The 17631-nt window shown below is 42.6% G+C and overlaps 2 protein-coding genes across 4 annotated transcripts; both read right to left on the reverse strand.

The window, feature by feature from the left end:
- Positions 1–801: 801 nt before the first annotated feature.
- Positions 802–5965, reverse strand: pdgfrl (platelet-derived growth factor receptor-like). The gene is made up of 6 exons (XM_010732900.3): positions 5742–5965; positions 4674–4947; positions 4427–4578; positions 2691–2984; positions 2111–2247; positions 802–1140 (listed from the first exon to the last, which is right to left on the reverse strand). The coding sequence occupies exons 1-6, from the start codon at positions 5794–5796 to the stop codon at positions 952–954; spliced, it is 1101 nt and encodes a 366-aa protein (XP_010731202.1). The 5' UTR covers positions 5797–5965; the 3' UTR covers positions 802–951.
- A 1274-nt stretch (positions 5966–7239) lies between these two features.
- slc7a2 (solute carrier family 7 member 2) lies at positions 7240–17276 on the reverse strand. Of its 3 annotated transcripts, none has more exons than XM_019258472.2 (12): positions 16779–17276; positions 15086–15463; positions 14859–15014; positions 14028–14193; positions 13771–13907; positions 13468–13690; positions 12484–12623; positions 10684–10786; positions 9966–10177; positions 9725–9891; positions 9522–9630; positions 7240–9131 (listed from the first exon to the last, which is right to left on the reverse strand). In XM_019258472.2, exons 2-12 carry the CDS (start codon positions 15453–15455, stop codon positions 8938–8940), a joined length of 1977 nt encoding a protein of 658 aa, XP_019114017.1. In that variant the 5' UTR covers positions 15456–15463; positions 16779–17276; the 3' UTR covers positions 7240–8937. The 3 variants fall into 3 exon arrangements, with proteins under 3 accessions (XP_019114017.1, XP_019114018.1, XP_010731199.2); XM_019258473.2 differs by lacking the exon at positions 12484–12623 and adding an exon at positions 12095–12231 and having other exon boundaries at positions 15086–15466; XM_010732897.3 differs by having other exon boundaries at positions 15086–15466.
- Between the last annotated feature and the right edge of the window lie 355 nt (positions 17277–17631).

The following is a 17631-nucleotide window of genomic DNA, read 5'->3' on the forward strand; positions in this document are numbered from 1 at the left end:
CAAAGTAAACGTTTCTATCTGATCTACGCATTTTGACCTAATCACAGCAGATTAATCTCCACCCATGGAATATTACTGGAAAGTTTCTTTCCTAGGACTGGAAAACCACAAAATCCATATTTAAGTTAAAGTATATTCTAAAATCATAACAACCAGAAACTAGTGAGCAAAGTGGAAACTACAGCAAGTGTTGCATTGGACCAAAATAAGTTCTGGGCCTGCAGATCACATTCCACATACGGAGAGCATTAGGACGTCAGCCTGGCACACAGCTCAGCTTTTGACCAGATTCTGCTCTTCACAACATTTTTCAAAGCCAGAGCGAGTCTCTGATGGCTGCTCACTTTTCCAGCATCGTTATTTAATAAATGTGGCACAGAAGAAGATTAGTCAGTCAGGTTTGATTAGGTGTCCAGCTCCAACGCAGTGCCAGCGGTTTACAGTGGTCGGGTGTTGTCCCTGTCGCAAAGAGCCCTTAAAGTCTGTGTTTAACTTGTTAATATACAATCCACACTCACGCCCAGCATCTCATGAAGCTTGTTTTAGCACAGCTTTGGCTTTTCTCTTGTAAGATTTTCAGTAGATTTGAGGTCTGGTGACTGTGACAGAAATCCCTGCAGGTCAGCACTCCTTGCTCTTCATGTTTGGGCTCATTGTCCTGCTGTAAAATGTTCTGCCTCTGCACAATGAGAGTTTCTTTTTGGAAACTTCAGTTAACAGTGACCAGAAATTTTCAAACTACATTGTTGCTTTAACCTTTTCATGCAGTCATGTAAGATTCAAGAACTCTGCAACCGAAGATGTAGCAATTTTTTTTTTATTATGATACCACAATTTAAAAATACATCCATTTTTATGTATATACATGTTGATTTCATTTGGTCTCACTGGTTGGTGTGTTACAGTTAACACATGTCAAACATAAACCAAAGCTCAGGTTCCATCGATCGGTTATTTGGAGATGAGGTTGGTCGACACGATCGTCTCACCGCGTGGGTTCTTGGCTTTGCAGATGTAGTTTCCAAAGTCAATGGTCTCCATGTCCTCTACAGTCATGACACTCTGGGTGACCCGCGTGATGTGGCCCATACCTCTCATAACCAGCCTCCAGGAAGCGTGTATGTGAACCGGACGGCGACCCTGCACAGTTTAACAGATGTGGCACAGATGTGATTTACTACCAACAGGATAGGAGAAGGGTTAATCCATCTTCAAACTGTCAGGTAATCTCAAGATTCAACATGGTTTATCAACAAGACCTTAAAGTCCCCCTCCGATAAAAACTGTGAAACTGTGTTTTGCTCATGTGAAATGGTCTATGTTTTTACATGTGTCTACCGCAGAAGGAAAATCTCTCTCCGCTCACCTCAGATCTCAGTTTGACACGTGTACCAGCAGGATTTTCACTGTGTAATGTGGAAACCTGAAACCTCCTGGGCATATGTACTCAACTTCACCGTGCAGGAGACACCTTGTGTCCAGCAGTGATGGAAAAAATATGCGTATTCATCGAGGAAGACCTTTCACATGTTTTTTGCGAATTTCACACCGTAGTTTCTCCGATGTGCTTGGAAACATAAGGTGTGAGGTGAGGGGTATTCAGTTGATTGCAATCAGTACCTAGATGCCACTAAATCCTACATACTGGACCTTTAATTATTTCAGTATTCTGTCTTTAAATCATGGCTCAGTTTTAAATTATAGTCTTAAATATTCCACCTGACATTATGTCTCTTCTGAATTAAATTAAATAATAATAAATGTGCATATTTAATGATAAATATGTCAAATTAAAGGTTTATATTTCAAATTTGGAAGTACATTACTTTCTTCATTTGAAGAATAATTTAGCAACACAGTTACCAATTCGTACGTTGAATGGGCGTTTTATTTGATCAGTTTGTTACCTTACTTTTTCATGATTTAATTGCAAATTATTACTCATTGTATAAATAGTTTTATCCTGCATGAAGTGATTTTATTAATTGCTGACAGTGTGTCACACAAACTAAACTTTCATGTACAAACACAGGCTGCCGGCTGTCGTTTCATATGTCCTGAACCAGGTGTCATCAGGACTTTTAAGTTTTAAGCACAGTATTTCTCTTACCTGACCAGGATAAGACCAGGTGAAGCTCACGTCCACCTCCGGCTCTCCCAGCACTGTGCAGGTGAAGTTGACGTTGTCGCCTCCCCTCGCAGACTCCTGAGAGGCTTCAAGGCTCACAAATGGTGGTCCACTGGGAACTATGAGCAAAAGATAATAAACAATATGAATTACAGAATATCTAATTATGTCCGCCTATCCACACTAAGTCACTGTATGACATTTAGAGATAAAAGCGTAGTGGTATTTGAACAGTTAAACCTCCATCATCGGGCCAAACTCTATTTCTCTTCATCTGCCAGTCAAACATGCCACAGGAGCTTAATTGTACCTAAACCGCACACAATTTCCATATCATCAATTCAGACTGTGTGTCAGCTGGTAAGCGTCCACGTAAACCGAGCTCAGCGGTGAGCGGGCTTTTGAAAACCTTTTCCTGGAAGCTGATGCAGCATTTGATTCATGACTTTGTGGAAACAGCTCTCACGGTGGTTCTTGGCACCTTTAATCAATAAGGTGACAGTCAAAGGCTCAGGAAAACATCACCATATGTCTTAGTATATGGGGTTGGGTGTATCCCTACCCTCCACATAGAGCAGCTGGTACTTCGTGGAGATCTGAGGAGTGCCTTTGGTCACAGCCTTACAGTAGAAGACCCCCTGAAGATCTGAGGTGGGGTTCTGCAGGATGAACCCCTTGGTGGGGTCATAGGTCATCAGCGTCTTATTGGACATGATCTCCTCTGGAGGGACTTCTCTGTGCAGGGACACCTTGGCCTGTGGGTCAGTCACACGGCAGGGCACCACAGCAGGCTTGTCCGGGCGCAGGTACACGATCTCAAAGTGGATGGCGGAGGGGACGAAGAGGTTGTCTCTGTCTGTTTTAGAGGCAGAGGCATCAAACAGTCAGCGAACGTCGTCCTATCATAAAAGTGATCAACGTGTTTGATAAGGAGCCGTGTATTTACGAGGAGGACATTAAACCCAGGGCGACTCATTCATAATAAATCCCAGCATCACTTTTCAATAAAACATTGGAGGTTTCAACTGTCACTGATGACAGTATGAATACTTAATGAAACAGCCAGATCACTAGAGGCTACAAAGCTTTTAAGAATGAATTAATTTTATGGCTTGATGGCTGATTATAGTTTAAGAAGGTGTTTTACAAAATGACTTTCAGCCTGCAGCTATTAGAAATGGATGCAGATACTCTAAACACTCCTTAAATTAACTGAATTACTTAAGAATGAATATTCTAACCACATGGGGGCAGCAGAACAAACAGTAAACATATGATCACTATACAGTTGATTATGAAGCTATATTGAAGCTGTAAATGCGTCTTTACACATTCAGCAGACGCAGAGTCAAACATGTTTTTGGCCATTTGACAAATCCAATACTCTCCACCAGCTCATGAGAGAAGCGTCTGGCTCTTTCGCTGATGAACTCTTCACTTTGTTCACAGCTAGTCACCAACTTTGTCTGTCTGCTGTTAAATGCTGAGCCGGTTTATCAGAGTTTTTCTTTTTACAGCTGTGGGTAGCACTGTCATCTCACAGCAAGAAGGTTGCTTGTTCGAGTGTGCATGTTCTCTTCAGCTTCTTCCCAAAAGACATGCACTTAATAGATCAATCGGTGGCTCTAAATTGCCTGTAGGTGTGAGTGTGGATGGTTGTTTGTCTCTAAGTGTCCTTTGATGAACTGACTACTCGTCCAGGGTGGACTCGCTGGGATCCCGCAACCCTGATGAGGATATGCGGTTACAGATGGATGAAAGCAGTTGGTAACAGCTTGAGGGCCACAACACTGAAACAATGAGCTAAAAGACACTAAAACAGTCCACAGAGCTCAGTGGAACTGCATCATCAGGTGATAATTCTCACTATGATTACCACATTTCATTTTACACATCAATCATTTGATGCATTATTAATATAAATATATTATTTGGGGGGCACCAGTTAGCTCAGTTGGCTGCATGTGCGCCCCCCTCTCTCACTACATGCCTTCCTGTCACTCTTCAGCTATCTCTGTCAAAATCAAGCTTGAAAAAGCCCCAAAAATATATTTAAAATATATATTGATTAGTGCAGCTTTAAAGCTAATATAAAATAAGCGATATGAGGATAAACACAAATTACAGAGATGCTTCTCAACTTGGCAACCTAAAGGTTTCCTTCTACATCTACATTAAAATGCCTTATTACATAGGTACTATATATTGCAATACATTAGTAACCATTAATTAAAGTGACATGTGTATTGCTAATTAAATAAATGAAAAGCATGAGTGCTTTGTTTCTTGTTTAATCACCTGTGAAGTAGATGTATGAGGCATAGATGCGTTCGTGGTCCATCTCACACTCTGTGCCGTCACACACTATCACCCAGCAGCTGTAGGAGCCCGTGTCAGCTGCAGAGGGTGACGTCAGGATCAGCTGACTGTACTTGTCACTGTGCTTGATGCTGGAGGCGGGAAAAACAAAAACAACAATAAGATCTTCACATTTACATCAACTTTATATCATGACAAACAAGCTGATGTCTGCCTGCAGCAGCACCTGAGGCGTGAGTCGTTGAAGGTGTCCAGGTAAGTCGGGTACGACCATCCGATAGAGTTTCCTTTGCAGCGAAGCTCGATGTCTTTCCCAGGAGTCAGAGTTGAGGTCTGGCCCAGGCGCACAAAGCGTCCCTTATCTAAAACATGGGTCAAGAGGGACTGGCCTTTCCCTCCAACATCTTTTATTTTGGGGTTTCTTATCTTCCCCCGTTTCCCTCCTGGCCGGATGCGGTTCTCTCCTACATCTTTTCTCCGCTTGACTTGTTGGCAGGCACCTGGATACACAGAGGCACAGAGGAAGGAGGGTGGGTTAGAGGCAAGAGAGAGGGGAGCAGAAGTGATAAAGATAACAAAGATGAGTCACAAAATCATCTGGACCTCCACTGTGATCTGATTCTTTGGAGAAACACCACACACTGGTGTATTGCTACTTCTTTGTGCTTCCCCCAGCTGTGACAACAGTTGAACAGGAAGTATGAAAAACCTTATTGCTGGCACAAAATGTCCAGAAACCAGCCTTTTTTTTTTCTTTCAGCTGTATTTTCCAGTGGGCACAGAACACACAAACGATTACAGACAAGAACAAAATGGTCTGTAAACTCCCTGGGTTTGTTATTCTTATTCTTCAGTGCAACATTAATGAGAGCACCAAGGAAAAGGTCAGCAGTAAAGTCCAGTTAATTAGAAACGCCTGTTGCATGCCTCAGATGCAGCTGGTTTGAGTTGGTCTGCAGAAACACTTTGTGAAAACTCACACAGCTTCTTGCACAGAATCTCACAAATAACATGCATAACATGGCTTAAAAACAGAGCAGATTGGATGCAGTGTTCGCCTGTGGAAAGACTACAAGGTATTTATCTTAGCCAGGTGTGAATAAGATTTACTTCTTTGTGGATTCACTTCCTACTCCAATCACAGCCAGCGGAGCCACCAGCCAATAAACTAGATTATCTAACCCTCCTCACTTACTCCCTGGTTCTCATGATGAAATTAACAGATTTTTGTTTTTTTTTGCTTCGCTCATAAATCTCCAAGACATATGTGAAGATGAGTACAGACTTTACTCACCATTTTGGAGCTCCACCCAGAGCACTGCCAGGCAAAACACAACCCAGAGCTTCATAGTGTTCTGGCTATGAAGGCTGTCAGAGGGGCCCGATGTTTGTTGAGAGGCTCAGTAGGAAAAGGAGGTCAGGCTCGGAGCTTCACTGGAACTCTGCAGGCTCCAGCTACCCTGTTTAGATTTCTAGCTCCATCCTCCTCACAGACTGAGAGGAAAAGGGAAAATAACTTCAGAGCCCCTTCTGTTTACTCCCTCTCCTCAGATTTGCAGAGCAGAATCACAGACTCTGGAGCCCTCTGCTGGACCTGAGTGTGAATCATAGTGCTTTTTAAAGTTCTCACATGTCCATACGCACATTGAAACATTTTGTGGTGTCTGTAATTGTTCCTCCTCACCAATAAACCCTCTGTACATGTGAGTGCTGTTTTGTGATAGACTTGTAAAGAAAGAAAAAAGTGCATTTATCCTTTAAAGTGTGATCACTGAATCAGAAACACACCACTGTGCTGCTCTGGAGGGGTTCGTTACATCATGTGTTGCACATCACCAACATCCTAATTTGCAGCATGTGTTCTGGCTCTGACTGCTCATGGTTAACACCAGCTGTGGCATCATTAAATGAGGTGTTGACAACAACATGAAGCAGCAGTTCTTCTGCCATTTGTAATCCACCATTTAATTCACTCGTCAACTCACTCATGCAAAACTTGCACCAAACATTTTGGATATTAAAAGTCTAGCCGCAGGAAATAACCCCTCTCTGCTACACTGTCTTACCCAACTCATGCAGGATATCATATCTGGAGTTGTTTCTACTCTCCTTGTGTTGTGTTTAGTATGTTTTCCTTTTCCCAATAGCAAAAATATAATATTAAAGCTTTGCTTTCTGACTTTTCTACTCATTATGTTAATGAGTGTAAAGGTGTTTTCCTCTACATTTTAAACTATGGTGCATATTAGACTATGGTTTCTACTTTGGGAACTTTTTATTCACTCTACGGTACCTCTGGACATCTAACATCCAGAGGAGCTTCATGTTGAAACATGGCACTTCAACATGGGAAGAGGACCTTGCAGCATCTGTAGATATAAGTCTACATGCTCACTTTTACTTGAGTGTGAATGGTTGTTTGTCTCTATGTTCCCTGTGATGAACTGGTGACAGTGTACCCCACCTGCCCCAACCCCACCGTGACCCTGATGAGGATAAGCTGTTACAGGGGATGGATGGGTGTACTTTTACTTGTAGTGTATAGTATATAGTATTTAGAGTATCTTTACATTGTAGTATTGGTATTTTAACTGTTCACAGCAACAGAAAAATGCTTCTCTGTCTCAGTTTAGGAGTAGGAGTGAAAAGAAAATCCTAGATGGCCACATGGTGGCGTCATCTACATTAAAATGAACCAGCTCTTCTTTGATTTGTATTTTTTTTTAACCCCGTTAACTAACAGACAATGGTAATAAAACAAAACCAAATAAATAAAATACAAAACACTGTGCTACTGGAAAATACATTTATTGTTTTTGTCTGTGCAGTTGATAACAAGCGATACCGCATCTTGACATCATGGTGACAACATCATGCACCTCATCCAGTGACCTCACTGGAAGACTCTACACTGATAACGTAGAGGTTCAGTATATAAAACACACTAAAACACACTGGGTTAAAAACTGATCCGGTGTGAGTCAATTCCAGCATTGCATCAGCGCTGTATTGACCTCACACTGAGTCAATTTTAATGTTTATTTTAGTGTGGATGTATCTTACTCCTGCTGAGACTACCTTCTGAATTTGTTCCAGATTCATTTAACCCGCTGCATTGCACACATCGATCACCTCCCTCAAACCATCACCAGCAACCCACAGCCTCAGTAACTGACCTCTTATAAAGTGTAGGATTTCTCCACATCAGATGTTGTAAAACTCTCTGGCAGTACAGGTGAAAGCTCACACAGAAAACTTCTACTGTAAACTAGAGCTCACTGAGCTTTACAATTCATAGTATAAGAAAGACATGGTGGCCCCTAAAAGCCCAAAGGGAAAGGATGTAAGCAGTGAATTTTTATGCAGTTCAGCACAAAAGCAACACAGACTCCAGTCTTTAAAGTAAGACAATGAACACGAGAGAATAAATCTGGAAAAATGCCCAGTTCATCTAAATAAGAGACAGACAGACATTCTTATATATAATACTTTTTTTGACATTGTTGTCCTTCCTGTTAAATTGCAAAGTTGTATAATTTCATGAAGGTTATATAAACAGCATGTCTGCAGCCCTAACCCTAACTACAGATACATTTTGAGTAGACTTCTGTACCAAATACCAATCTTCATATTCAGATTGTAATAAGTCTAAAACAAAAGATAACCAAGCAAAAATTAAAAAAAAGTAACCACCAAAAAAAAAAAAAAGCTACAGCTACCTCGATAACTCCAGTATAGGTTGATATGATCTGTTACGTAACATCTACAGAAGCCTGGAAACTTTCCACCAGAACGTGGCCTACTTTCAGATCTCGGGCGTATGCAGTAAACTGAGTCGTGTTAAGTGCCTACAAAACTATTTGACATCATTTACACGTGGCAGCGTCTTTATGAGCTTCCATTATACAGATTTCTTTCATGCACAGAACAGTTCTAAAATATATGATTGGTCCTTTGTCAGCAAGAACAAAGAGTGCTTTTTACCACAAACTACTTGATCCTACTTTTAATACTAGTACATAACTGGCATTTAAAATCTAATAATATCCACTCGTTAAATGGATAACACAGATTTCGAAAGACGTTTATAAACCCACCTGTACAAACCTGCTTCAAATGTAGAAAATAAACAGAAAGGATAAAAAGTGTGTGTCATGCACTAAAAAACAGAAAAGCTTTGCTGCAGCCGTGGCATCGACTGCTTCAGTGTTAGAGAGAATAAACCATCACACTCCAGTGTGTTACCTGTCCTTTCATTTCTGCCTCCATGCTGTCCATGAAGCACAAAGTGACCTACAGGATGTGGTTCCATCACAGTGATAGAGCGGCTTGCAATCATGTGCCGGCTGATACAGAATACTGACGCTGCCTTTCGCAGACTGAATGAGTCACACACACGGAGAAGAAGCTGTAACGAACAGGTGCATCAAGGCAGAGCTGCTTTTATGCATCTGTCGCCTCACAGAAGTCTGTCAGCGAGCTGGTAAACTTTAAAACTGGCTGGTCTTCTCCGGGCAGATGAAACTCTCCTGTTCTTTTCCTACTGCACCCGCACCAACCTGCTTCTCTCTGCTGGTTTTGTTGTGTCCCTTGGTGCTGCTGCTGCTGCTGTTTAAAGAGTCCTGGAGTAAGCGCTGGCGCTCCACACTGTGCCACATGCCGTAGCCAAAGTAGATCAGGAATCCTGAGAAAATCGTTGGACGAGATATGAGATTCTAACCCTAAGTGTTAACCCTAACCTAAATATAAGACTGGAAACAGGGTCTATGTCCTGTCTGAAAGACAAAATCTACCACCGGCACCTGCAAAGCTCTCTAATTAACATTTAATCTGTCCAAAAACCAAAGTGTGTAAACATCATGGTGTGGTGTTATGAGGGGTCATGTGTCAAACTATTTCTTGGCCAGGGCCAGTGACTTCTGCCGATCTCATGGTGACAAGGAAGGCCAAGCTAAGCCAACTGTCTCAACCCAAGCTTCATGCACATAAACATAAAAGCAGTATTGATCTTAACTGTAGGCTTATTCCCCAAAATATCTAACAGTTATGGGGTCATGAAGGGTCGGACACTCACCCACAGCCATCCACACAGAGAAACGTATCCATGTATCTCCACTCAGCTGAACCATGAGGTAAATGTTGACAAATATGCTCAGAATGGGCAGAAAGGGCAGAAGAGGAACCTGCGATGGCAACACAAGCACAAAATCTACCATCAGTTCATTTGTAATGGATCGGCCTCAGTCCATAACGAGGACTCAGCGAGCTGTCACGTACCATGAAGGAGACTTTCTTGCTGGTCTGAGGCTGCCTGCAGACCATGAAGACGCAGCCGCTGAAGATGAGGAGACACACGGACAGACATGCCAGGATCCACACTTCCATATTAAGGATGGAGCCGATGTGGTACGTGGTGAGATAGCTGAGCACGCACACTACCAGCACTGTGGTGGGAAACACACACACTTAATTCTCACGTCTTTAGTTACATCACAGATAAAGGTGATTTGTAACTTACCGAGCACACAGATGGACATGTTTACCACACTGGAGGAGTGCTCAGACGGTGAGACGGGAGGGTGCAGGACAGCCTGCAGGGTGGAGCTGCCACCCTTCAGCATGTTAAGATGGGACTCAGACTCCGTCAGGTCAGACTCTCCCCCCTCGGAGGTCAGGTAGTCCCTCTCATTGGTGCCTGCCCGCCGCTCTAGGGCTCCATCTGGCTGGTACCTGCACCGCAAAGGCATTAAAAGGTCATAAGACTGTATTTTCAGCATAGTTTAAAGCCACACTGCTGCACTTCAGTGTCTATAAGTACTGACTATTAATACACAGTACATACAGCTACAAACCACTTTGATTGTGAAATAGCTTTAACAACAACCAAGGCCTATGAATCCAGTTTAAAATCAGGGAATGTGTTTACTGCGGCTGTGGTGATGAGTCACCTTGGTGCAACCAGCAGAGGTGTACAGCATGTCCAGTGTTTAGCAAGTACAGAAAACTTAAGTAAACACTTTCATTCACTCAAGCAGCCACTTCACATCGACACAATGGGAGCATTCACAGCTCTTACATCACCGCTGTGCTGCAATAACACGAGCCGTATGTTACACTGATGGGGTAATCATACCTGTGAGGTTGGGGTTTTTTTTTTTTTTTTTTTTTGGGAAAAGCTATAAGGCAAAATGTTACACAATGTTGCACAAATAAGATTTATTTATAAATGTACACACCTGAGAATAAGTACGCACACAGCAACCAGCGAGTAGGCCAGCAGAGTGCCGATGGACATCATGTCAACCAACGCTTTGAGGTCGAACAGGAAAGCCATGATGGCTGCGGTGAGCACAAAAAATACAATTAACACAAACTTGTTTAAAAAAGAAGATTTATAAGAAATGGGATCATTGCTGATAAAAAAATACACAAAGACATTCACGTACAGAGATAAAACAAAAATATTCTTGCAATTAAACAATGAAAAAAGCTGTTTTTCTGCATATGCACCATCCAACAAAAGCACATGAACATAAACAAGAGGCAAATTAAATTTCATGCAGACATGTTTTTTAACAATATAAAAGACACAAAATGTTTCCCCGGGCTGACAGCTGTAATCGTCTCCATACCGAGTGTCGTTTGATGTGAGATACACTGCGGCGTTCCCTCTCTTGTATCTCAGCACCAGACTCCGGTATGGAGCTGATCTCAGCGGCACGGTTCAAACTCCTCCTGCTCCTCACAACATTACATTAAAACAAAAATAACAGAGAAAGCACCCCTGTCCGGTCGTACTAGTCGCTCAGTATACGGCCTGTGCTCTGGCGCTGGGAGATTTGATGTGCTGGGGGAAAATAAAGTTGTGTACTTTTGAACATTTGATACTCTAATTTGATCATTTGTTATATTTTATTCCCCTAGCTGGATTTGATAAGAGGATAACCTAATTTGATAAGCAGATTTCACCTCACAACACCTGAGCACAGTGAGCATGTTGCAACCACATATCATATCTTGATCGTACTGTGCAGGAAAGCTTTAGATGTAGATGTTTTTGAAATCGTACGAGTCCCCGAAGGCCAACTGTTTGACTTTACTTTATCATTTGAAATGGTAGAACATAATACACGTCGAGTCATTGAGTCTAACTCAGCAGGATAAAAAGAAGTATTTCATGACCTCTTTGGTTCAAAGCTTCAACCAGTGTACTGACACACACCCTTCTACATCACTGCAGCACGGTGAGAAGTAAAACAACAATAACGAAGAACAGAGGCTTTCTGTGAAATTGAAAAGTACTTGAGTACTACTGAAGTACTAGTTGCACAAATATGAGAGTGGTTTCAACCTTCATATCTAACTCTTGGCAAGGAAGCAAATAAGCCTATTTCCTGAAATGTTACAATTATTCTAAAGATGTCAGGATGTAAGAAGAAGCCAGATGGACTGAAGTGTTGAACACAATTAAAAACCCCAAATTATGATGTTTTCAGCACATGCTTTTGGAAACATCACCAATTTTAACATGCAGTCACAATCACCACCGCCACCACCACCACCACCTTGTGCACAAATAAAAAAAAAACCCAAACAAAATCCACGATACAACCCCGGGATAGACGAGTCTTCGTCTCGGGAGCTTACCCGCAGTGGTACCTGCCGCCATGGTGGCAGCCACGGGCGACTGGCGCTTACTCACTTTGGACATAAATTTGAACAGAATACCATCTCGTGCCATGGCAAAGAGAATGCGCGGCAGAGGGAACATGGAGCCCAACAGGCTAGGGAGAAGAGGGTTCACGGTTAAGGTGAGGGCATTCTGGGAAAGAAAACATGACACCTGCACAACTGTGAAAGAACAACTTGTGTACATGGAGGGAAAACCCCCTGAAAAGCTGAAGAAGTTAAAGCAGAAAATATGAAAGGTTGGGTCAATTTCACGAAGAATCTGCATATTTGACTGCGTCTTTCACAGTTGATTGGTGGAGAAAGATTAGCAGGAGTGATCTCACTGGACTCTCCCCGGCTCTCACCTGCTACTACACCGGATGTCATAGTGGCAATAAGTGGGGTCTTCGTCTTAGGATTGATTCGGGCTAAGACTTTGAAAAGCACCCCATCCTCTGCCATAGCATAGATTACACGAGGCATGGGGAAAATGGAGCCCAGCAGACTGCATGAGACAGCAGAGACATGCAAGACCAACACGTTAGTCCAGAGCCCCAAACACACACACACACACACATACACACACTTACACCTACAATCACATCATCAAAGCTTCAGAGCATAATTAAAGTCGGTGAGTGTCTTTCTTTCCTGTTGGTGCTTAGATAAGTTTGTGGCTGCCTTCAAGGGTAAATTACACAACGCTAATGTCTTTAAACAGTCATTTTTCTGTGTTTGGAAGTACATGTTAGTTGTTTTTCTCAGTTTTGAGAGCTGAATAAAGATTTGTATTTTAAAAAAGGGGCTCATGGGCCCTTCAGTAATTACATTTCCCAGGAGTTTAAACATTTAGTTTAAAGCACCAAAATGTGGTCAAAGGGTGGGTAACATCCTAAATACTTATTTCAGGCACTAAGTCATCCTGTGTCAGATGTAAATGATGGGATAGGTTAGTGCCTGACGGTAAGGGAAACTGATACAGCAAACCTCCAGGGAAGAAAGACAGAATTAAGTCACACCGGTATATTGTTTTGAAACAACCATTCCCACCTTATTTATGATATTTTAATTATAAGTAGTATATCACAAAGACATGCATGTATCTGAAAACAGAGAGAATTAAGCACTTCACCCGCTATGCCCAGTTAAGCAACAAGGAATCAATCCAATAACGAGACATTGACAGAGATACGTGGTCATAACTTTGACCAGATCTCACCCATTTATAGCGTGCACATCAATCAAATTAAAGACATAGTATAAATAAAGCTGACTCAAACACAGTAAATCTAACATCTAAAAGCTTTTGTCCACTGTGAATGTTGAATGAAAGCCAATCCAGTGCTTACCTGGTGGAGAGGGCACACAGTGAACCTGCAGCGACCACATATTTAGCAGGGCCCCAGCCCACGTATTCAAAGGCCATGGGCAGGGGGCTCTTCTCATCCAGCAGGTAGTACGGCATCATCAGCGTGAGCGCAGCTGACACGCCAAAGTACGCCAGGAAGCAGACGGTCAGTGACACCACGATGCCGATGGGAATGGCTCTCTGAGGGTTCTTCACCTCTTCACCTGTCACACGCACACATATCCTTACATTTAGCCTTTGGTGCAATGAAATGACACTAAATCACAACCTATAAGCGGCTCACCTGTAGTTGCGATGCAGTCGAATCCAACAAAAGCGTAAAAGCAGGTGGCAGCTCCAGCTAAGGTCCCGCTGAAGCCGTAGGGCATAAACCCTCCAGCTCCATAATCGCTGCTCACGTTGGCCGTCACTGACAAGTTCCTGTAAATTACAAACACTTGGACTAAAAAAGTAGCTGACATGAAGAAAAAGTTTGGCCACGGTGTGTTTTATAGGGAGCACTGAACAGAAACACAGATGCTGTGTAACACAACAAATCACCTTGTAACTATGGTGACATTTATAAGGGATTCCTCAGTTATCTTCCAGTTGTGTGTGTCTCCTTTGACAAAGCCGGAGATGATGACAAACAAGAGTACGAGCACGTTGATTGAAGTGAACACTTTATTGACCCAGGCTGACTCCTTCACTCCAAACGACAGGAGCCCTGCGATAAGCAAAGAGACAAACAAGAGCTTTTTTCAATGTTAGTTTGAATAAATATTTGATCTATTTTTATGGATAGATACAGCAAAAGTTCCACATCTGTGGTTTTTACAAACAACCAAACAATAGTGGATTGTTTCTGGATCACAGCTTATATTATATTGGCAGGCCAATGGATCCAACTCATAATAAAGTAATAAACATATCCAGTGTGAATCTCTGGACTGTCATGGATCTGCACACGGGAAATGAATATAGAGCACTGTCCAAGTAGCCAACAGCTACTGGTGATGTTTAACCCTGAGCTGCTACAGTGGAGCTTCTCATAGGTCTGAGGTTGTGAAGACACTGCACTTATACTGGGCATTTCCCAGCTCTGATTGTGTGCGACTGTGGGAAAGAGAAGCAGGATGATCTGGGAGTTTTTAAATAAGAAAGGGTGACTACAGGCTCCCAGTGGACTAATACTGCCCTGACCTTTTAAAACACTTACGATACAATGTCCTGCCATCTCTTTATGGGATTGTACAAGCTGTAGCTTATGAAAGTTGACTTTTTAAACAAAAAGCACCAGTTCTAATATTCGTTTTTTTTTTCTTTCTGCAGCCCTCGTGCCAACATAATGAATGAATTTTATGACTTTCAGCCTTTTACTTGCTGCCTTACCAGAGAGCAGCAGTATCAGGCAGACGGCAAAGAAGTCGGGGTACTGAGCCAAACCAGGAGAGTTCATGCTGAAGTAGGTTTTACAGAATATCTCGATGTGTCCTCCTATCATTTCATCAAACGTGCCACTCCAAGCTCTGGCAACTGAGGAGGTACCTGTGAGAAAGAAGTAAACATTCAGTATCTTCTTTAAACCACACATACTTCAAACACTGTCACCAACTCACCAATCACATAGGAGAGAATGAGGTTCCAACCAGTGATGAAGGCCCAGATCTCTCCTACAGTCACGTAGCTATAAAGGTAAGCAGAGCCGGTCTTGGGCACGCGTGCGCCAAACTCAGCATAACACAGGCCAGCCATGACGGAGGCTAAGGCAGCAATTAGGAAGGAGATGACGATGCTGGGGCCTGAGTCTCCCTTGGCCACCTCGCCAGCCAAGACATAGACGCCGGCCCCAAGAGTGCTGCCCACCCCCAAGGCGATGAGGTCGATGGTTCCCAGGCAGCGGCACAGTTTTGAGTCTTCCAGGCTGCTCAGGTCAACCACTTTCCTGCGCACCAGGGAGCGGCCAAATGACAGAACCTGCTCTAGCATGTCGACACCTGCTGATGGTGGGAAAGAGAGAAGAAAAATCACGTAAATACCTCTGCAGTGTAGGTCTGGCTTTTACTTTACTGTGTGTAAAATGTCCCACTTCGACATCAGAGACCCTTTACTTCTAATCAGGCCATGGACTTAAACAATTACATAATATGCTCTGCAGTTTAAGGCGTGTGAAGTTATGTGGACATGTAGCATGAGGGCCTCTAGAGCGCAGAGACACATAAAGAAGAAATATTTGAAATATCTCTACAAGTCACATTGCAAGAGCGACAGAGAAAACAGAACAGCCAGAAGATGTCATCCCTTCTTTATCTTAACATCAATATTTGCACTTCTTTAACATTCAATAGAAAGGTGCAAGAATTGTGAAACCAGAAGGCCAGGTTTGTGAGCACAGTTTGACTCCACCTGATTTACATTTCCAGCAGCTCTTGTTCTGCAAAGTGCTGAAAAGACAGTTGCATAACATGAGAAGATGAAACAAAGGTGGTGTTTGGACATTAAAAACTATGACGTGCATTGTAGGAACGCTGCCAAGTGCTATAGCCTGTTAAAGTTATACAGTGGCACCCCATTAAAATCTCTTGTTTGGGGTAATGGTGCAAATCTAAGCACTCAAAGAGCTGCATTCATAAAGGGGGCCATGAATGCACCACCACAGCACAATAAAGACATTCCAGTATCTTTCTTTACTAATTACTTTAAAAGGAAAGGACATAAAAAGACAAAGTCCAGAGAATTTCTATGTTTTCATTGTGTTGCCTTTAAAACGTCACCTCTGATTAGCAAGATTGCTGGGGTCCCTGCCTAAAATATTTGCATGAATGCAATATGATAAAAGAGAAATAAAAATATGCCCGCTCTCCGATGAATAGTTCCTTGCTTGCTTTTGAAGTTAAGGCTTCTTCGTTGAACCAAGACTTTGATCATCTTGACTGTTAAATAACACTGACGACCGTCCAAATGTGCATTGATCTCCACTAAAGTGTGCTTCTTTTTTTTAGAAATGAGTTATGGAGTTGACAGCTCATTAACATCACAATGTGGGCAGTTTTAAAGAGTCTCCAAGAATGAGTCCGAGGTGAAAAACTGAGAATACAAATGGCAGTAATTTGCATGCACATGTCAGGTGTATTTTACATTGTACAGTAACAGACATAGTTCATATCTCAGACAGAACCTGTTCTGGTTCACAAACAGCTCGGAGCTACTGCAAAATGTTGACTTTTAAATTCCAGTATTAGTTATTCTAAAGTCACAACTACTGCACCAAATGTTACATTTCTTTCCTCCTCATTACAGACATTCACCTACCTGTTAGAATGACACAGTGTGGAAGCTGTTAGAAGAAGTGTGTGTGCTTTTCTTCCAGCTTGCTTCTTCCCACAGCAGATCAGCTCCACGTGAAGCACAGGTAAAAGTCAAGTTACATCCACTGAACTCCAAACTTCTGCTTCAGCACTGTGCTCAACACTAATTCATATCCTGACATGTACTGTACACTGTGCTGCAGAGCTGCGCATTTACGCCTCCCAGTCTTTCTTCCTCTCGCCTTGCCCCTAGTAGACTCAGCCTCCAGTCCCGTCACAGCCAGGGGAGGGGAGGAGGGAACCCCGGGGAAATGGGTTGAAGGGGTGGGGGGTGTTTCACCTCCAGTGCTTGAGGTCTGTCTTAAACTGAGTTGAGTGCAGCTCAACACTGCGCCATAAGCTCTCATCCTGGGATCACAGAGCAAGACAGAGAAGAGAAAGGAAGAAATCTTTAGTTTAGTGATTTCTGATGCACAATAAGGTCAAATAGATCCCAGCTGTCGAGATGCTTACTGAGTACTGATAAATGGTTAGGCAACTGGCAATGACAAACATTGAGGCAGACACTTGTGTTTACCCAGTACAGCCCACAGGAGTGCTGCTAAAAGCATGGGTGCTGATTGGTCAATGAAGGGTGGACGAGCTACAGTACTGGGGGGTTAAGTCCTCCTAATGGAGAACAGGTATTGCTCAATGTTCTGAGCTATTGGACCCATGGACGTTACCAAATCAATAGCATAACTCACTGTGGTACACCACCAGAAGCCTGGCATTGTTACAGCAACTTTCAGTTACAAGTTTGAGCTCTTGGAGAGAAAAGAAAAGTCAAATTTCTGTCAAAAACTGTGAATTAAAGG

This window comes from Larimichthys crocea, chromosome I (assembly GCF_000972845.2).
Source record: "Larimichthys crocea isolate SSNF chromosome I, L_crocea_2.0, whole genome shotgun sequence".
NCBI classification, from domain to species: Eukaryota; Metazoa; Chordata; class Actinopteri; family Sciaenidae; genus Larimichthys; species Larimichthys crocea.

Excerpts from the sequence above, each read along its gene's own strand:
- pdgfrl (XM_010732900.3), bottom strand. The coding sequence starts at position 5,796 with ATGAAGCTCTGGGTTGTGTTTTGCCTGGCAGTGCTCTGGGTGGAGCTC. Across the intron at positions 2,985-4,426 it reads CTCATACATCTACTTCACAG|ACAGAGACAACCTCTTCGTC; the intron begins GTGATTAAACAA and ends CCTCTAAAACAG. Across the intron at positions 2,248-2,690 it reads CCAGCTGCTCTATGTGGAGG|TTCCCAGTGGACCACCATTT; the intron begins GTAGGGATACAC and ends TTTTGCTCATAG.
- slc7a2 (XM_019258472.2), bottom strand. The coding sequence starts at position 15,455 with ATGCTAGAGCAGGTTCTGTCATTTGGCCGCTCCCTGGTGCGCAGGAAA. Across the intron at positions 12,624-13,467 it reads CTGTGTGCCCTCTCCACCAG|TCTGCTGGGCTCCATTTTCC; the intron begins GTAAGCACTGGA and ends TGTCTCATGCAG. Across the intron at positions 10,787-12,483 it reads GACATCCGGTGTAGTAGCAG|CCATCATGGCTTTCCTGTTC; the intron begins GTGAGAGCCGGG and ends TGCTCACCGCAG.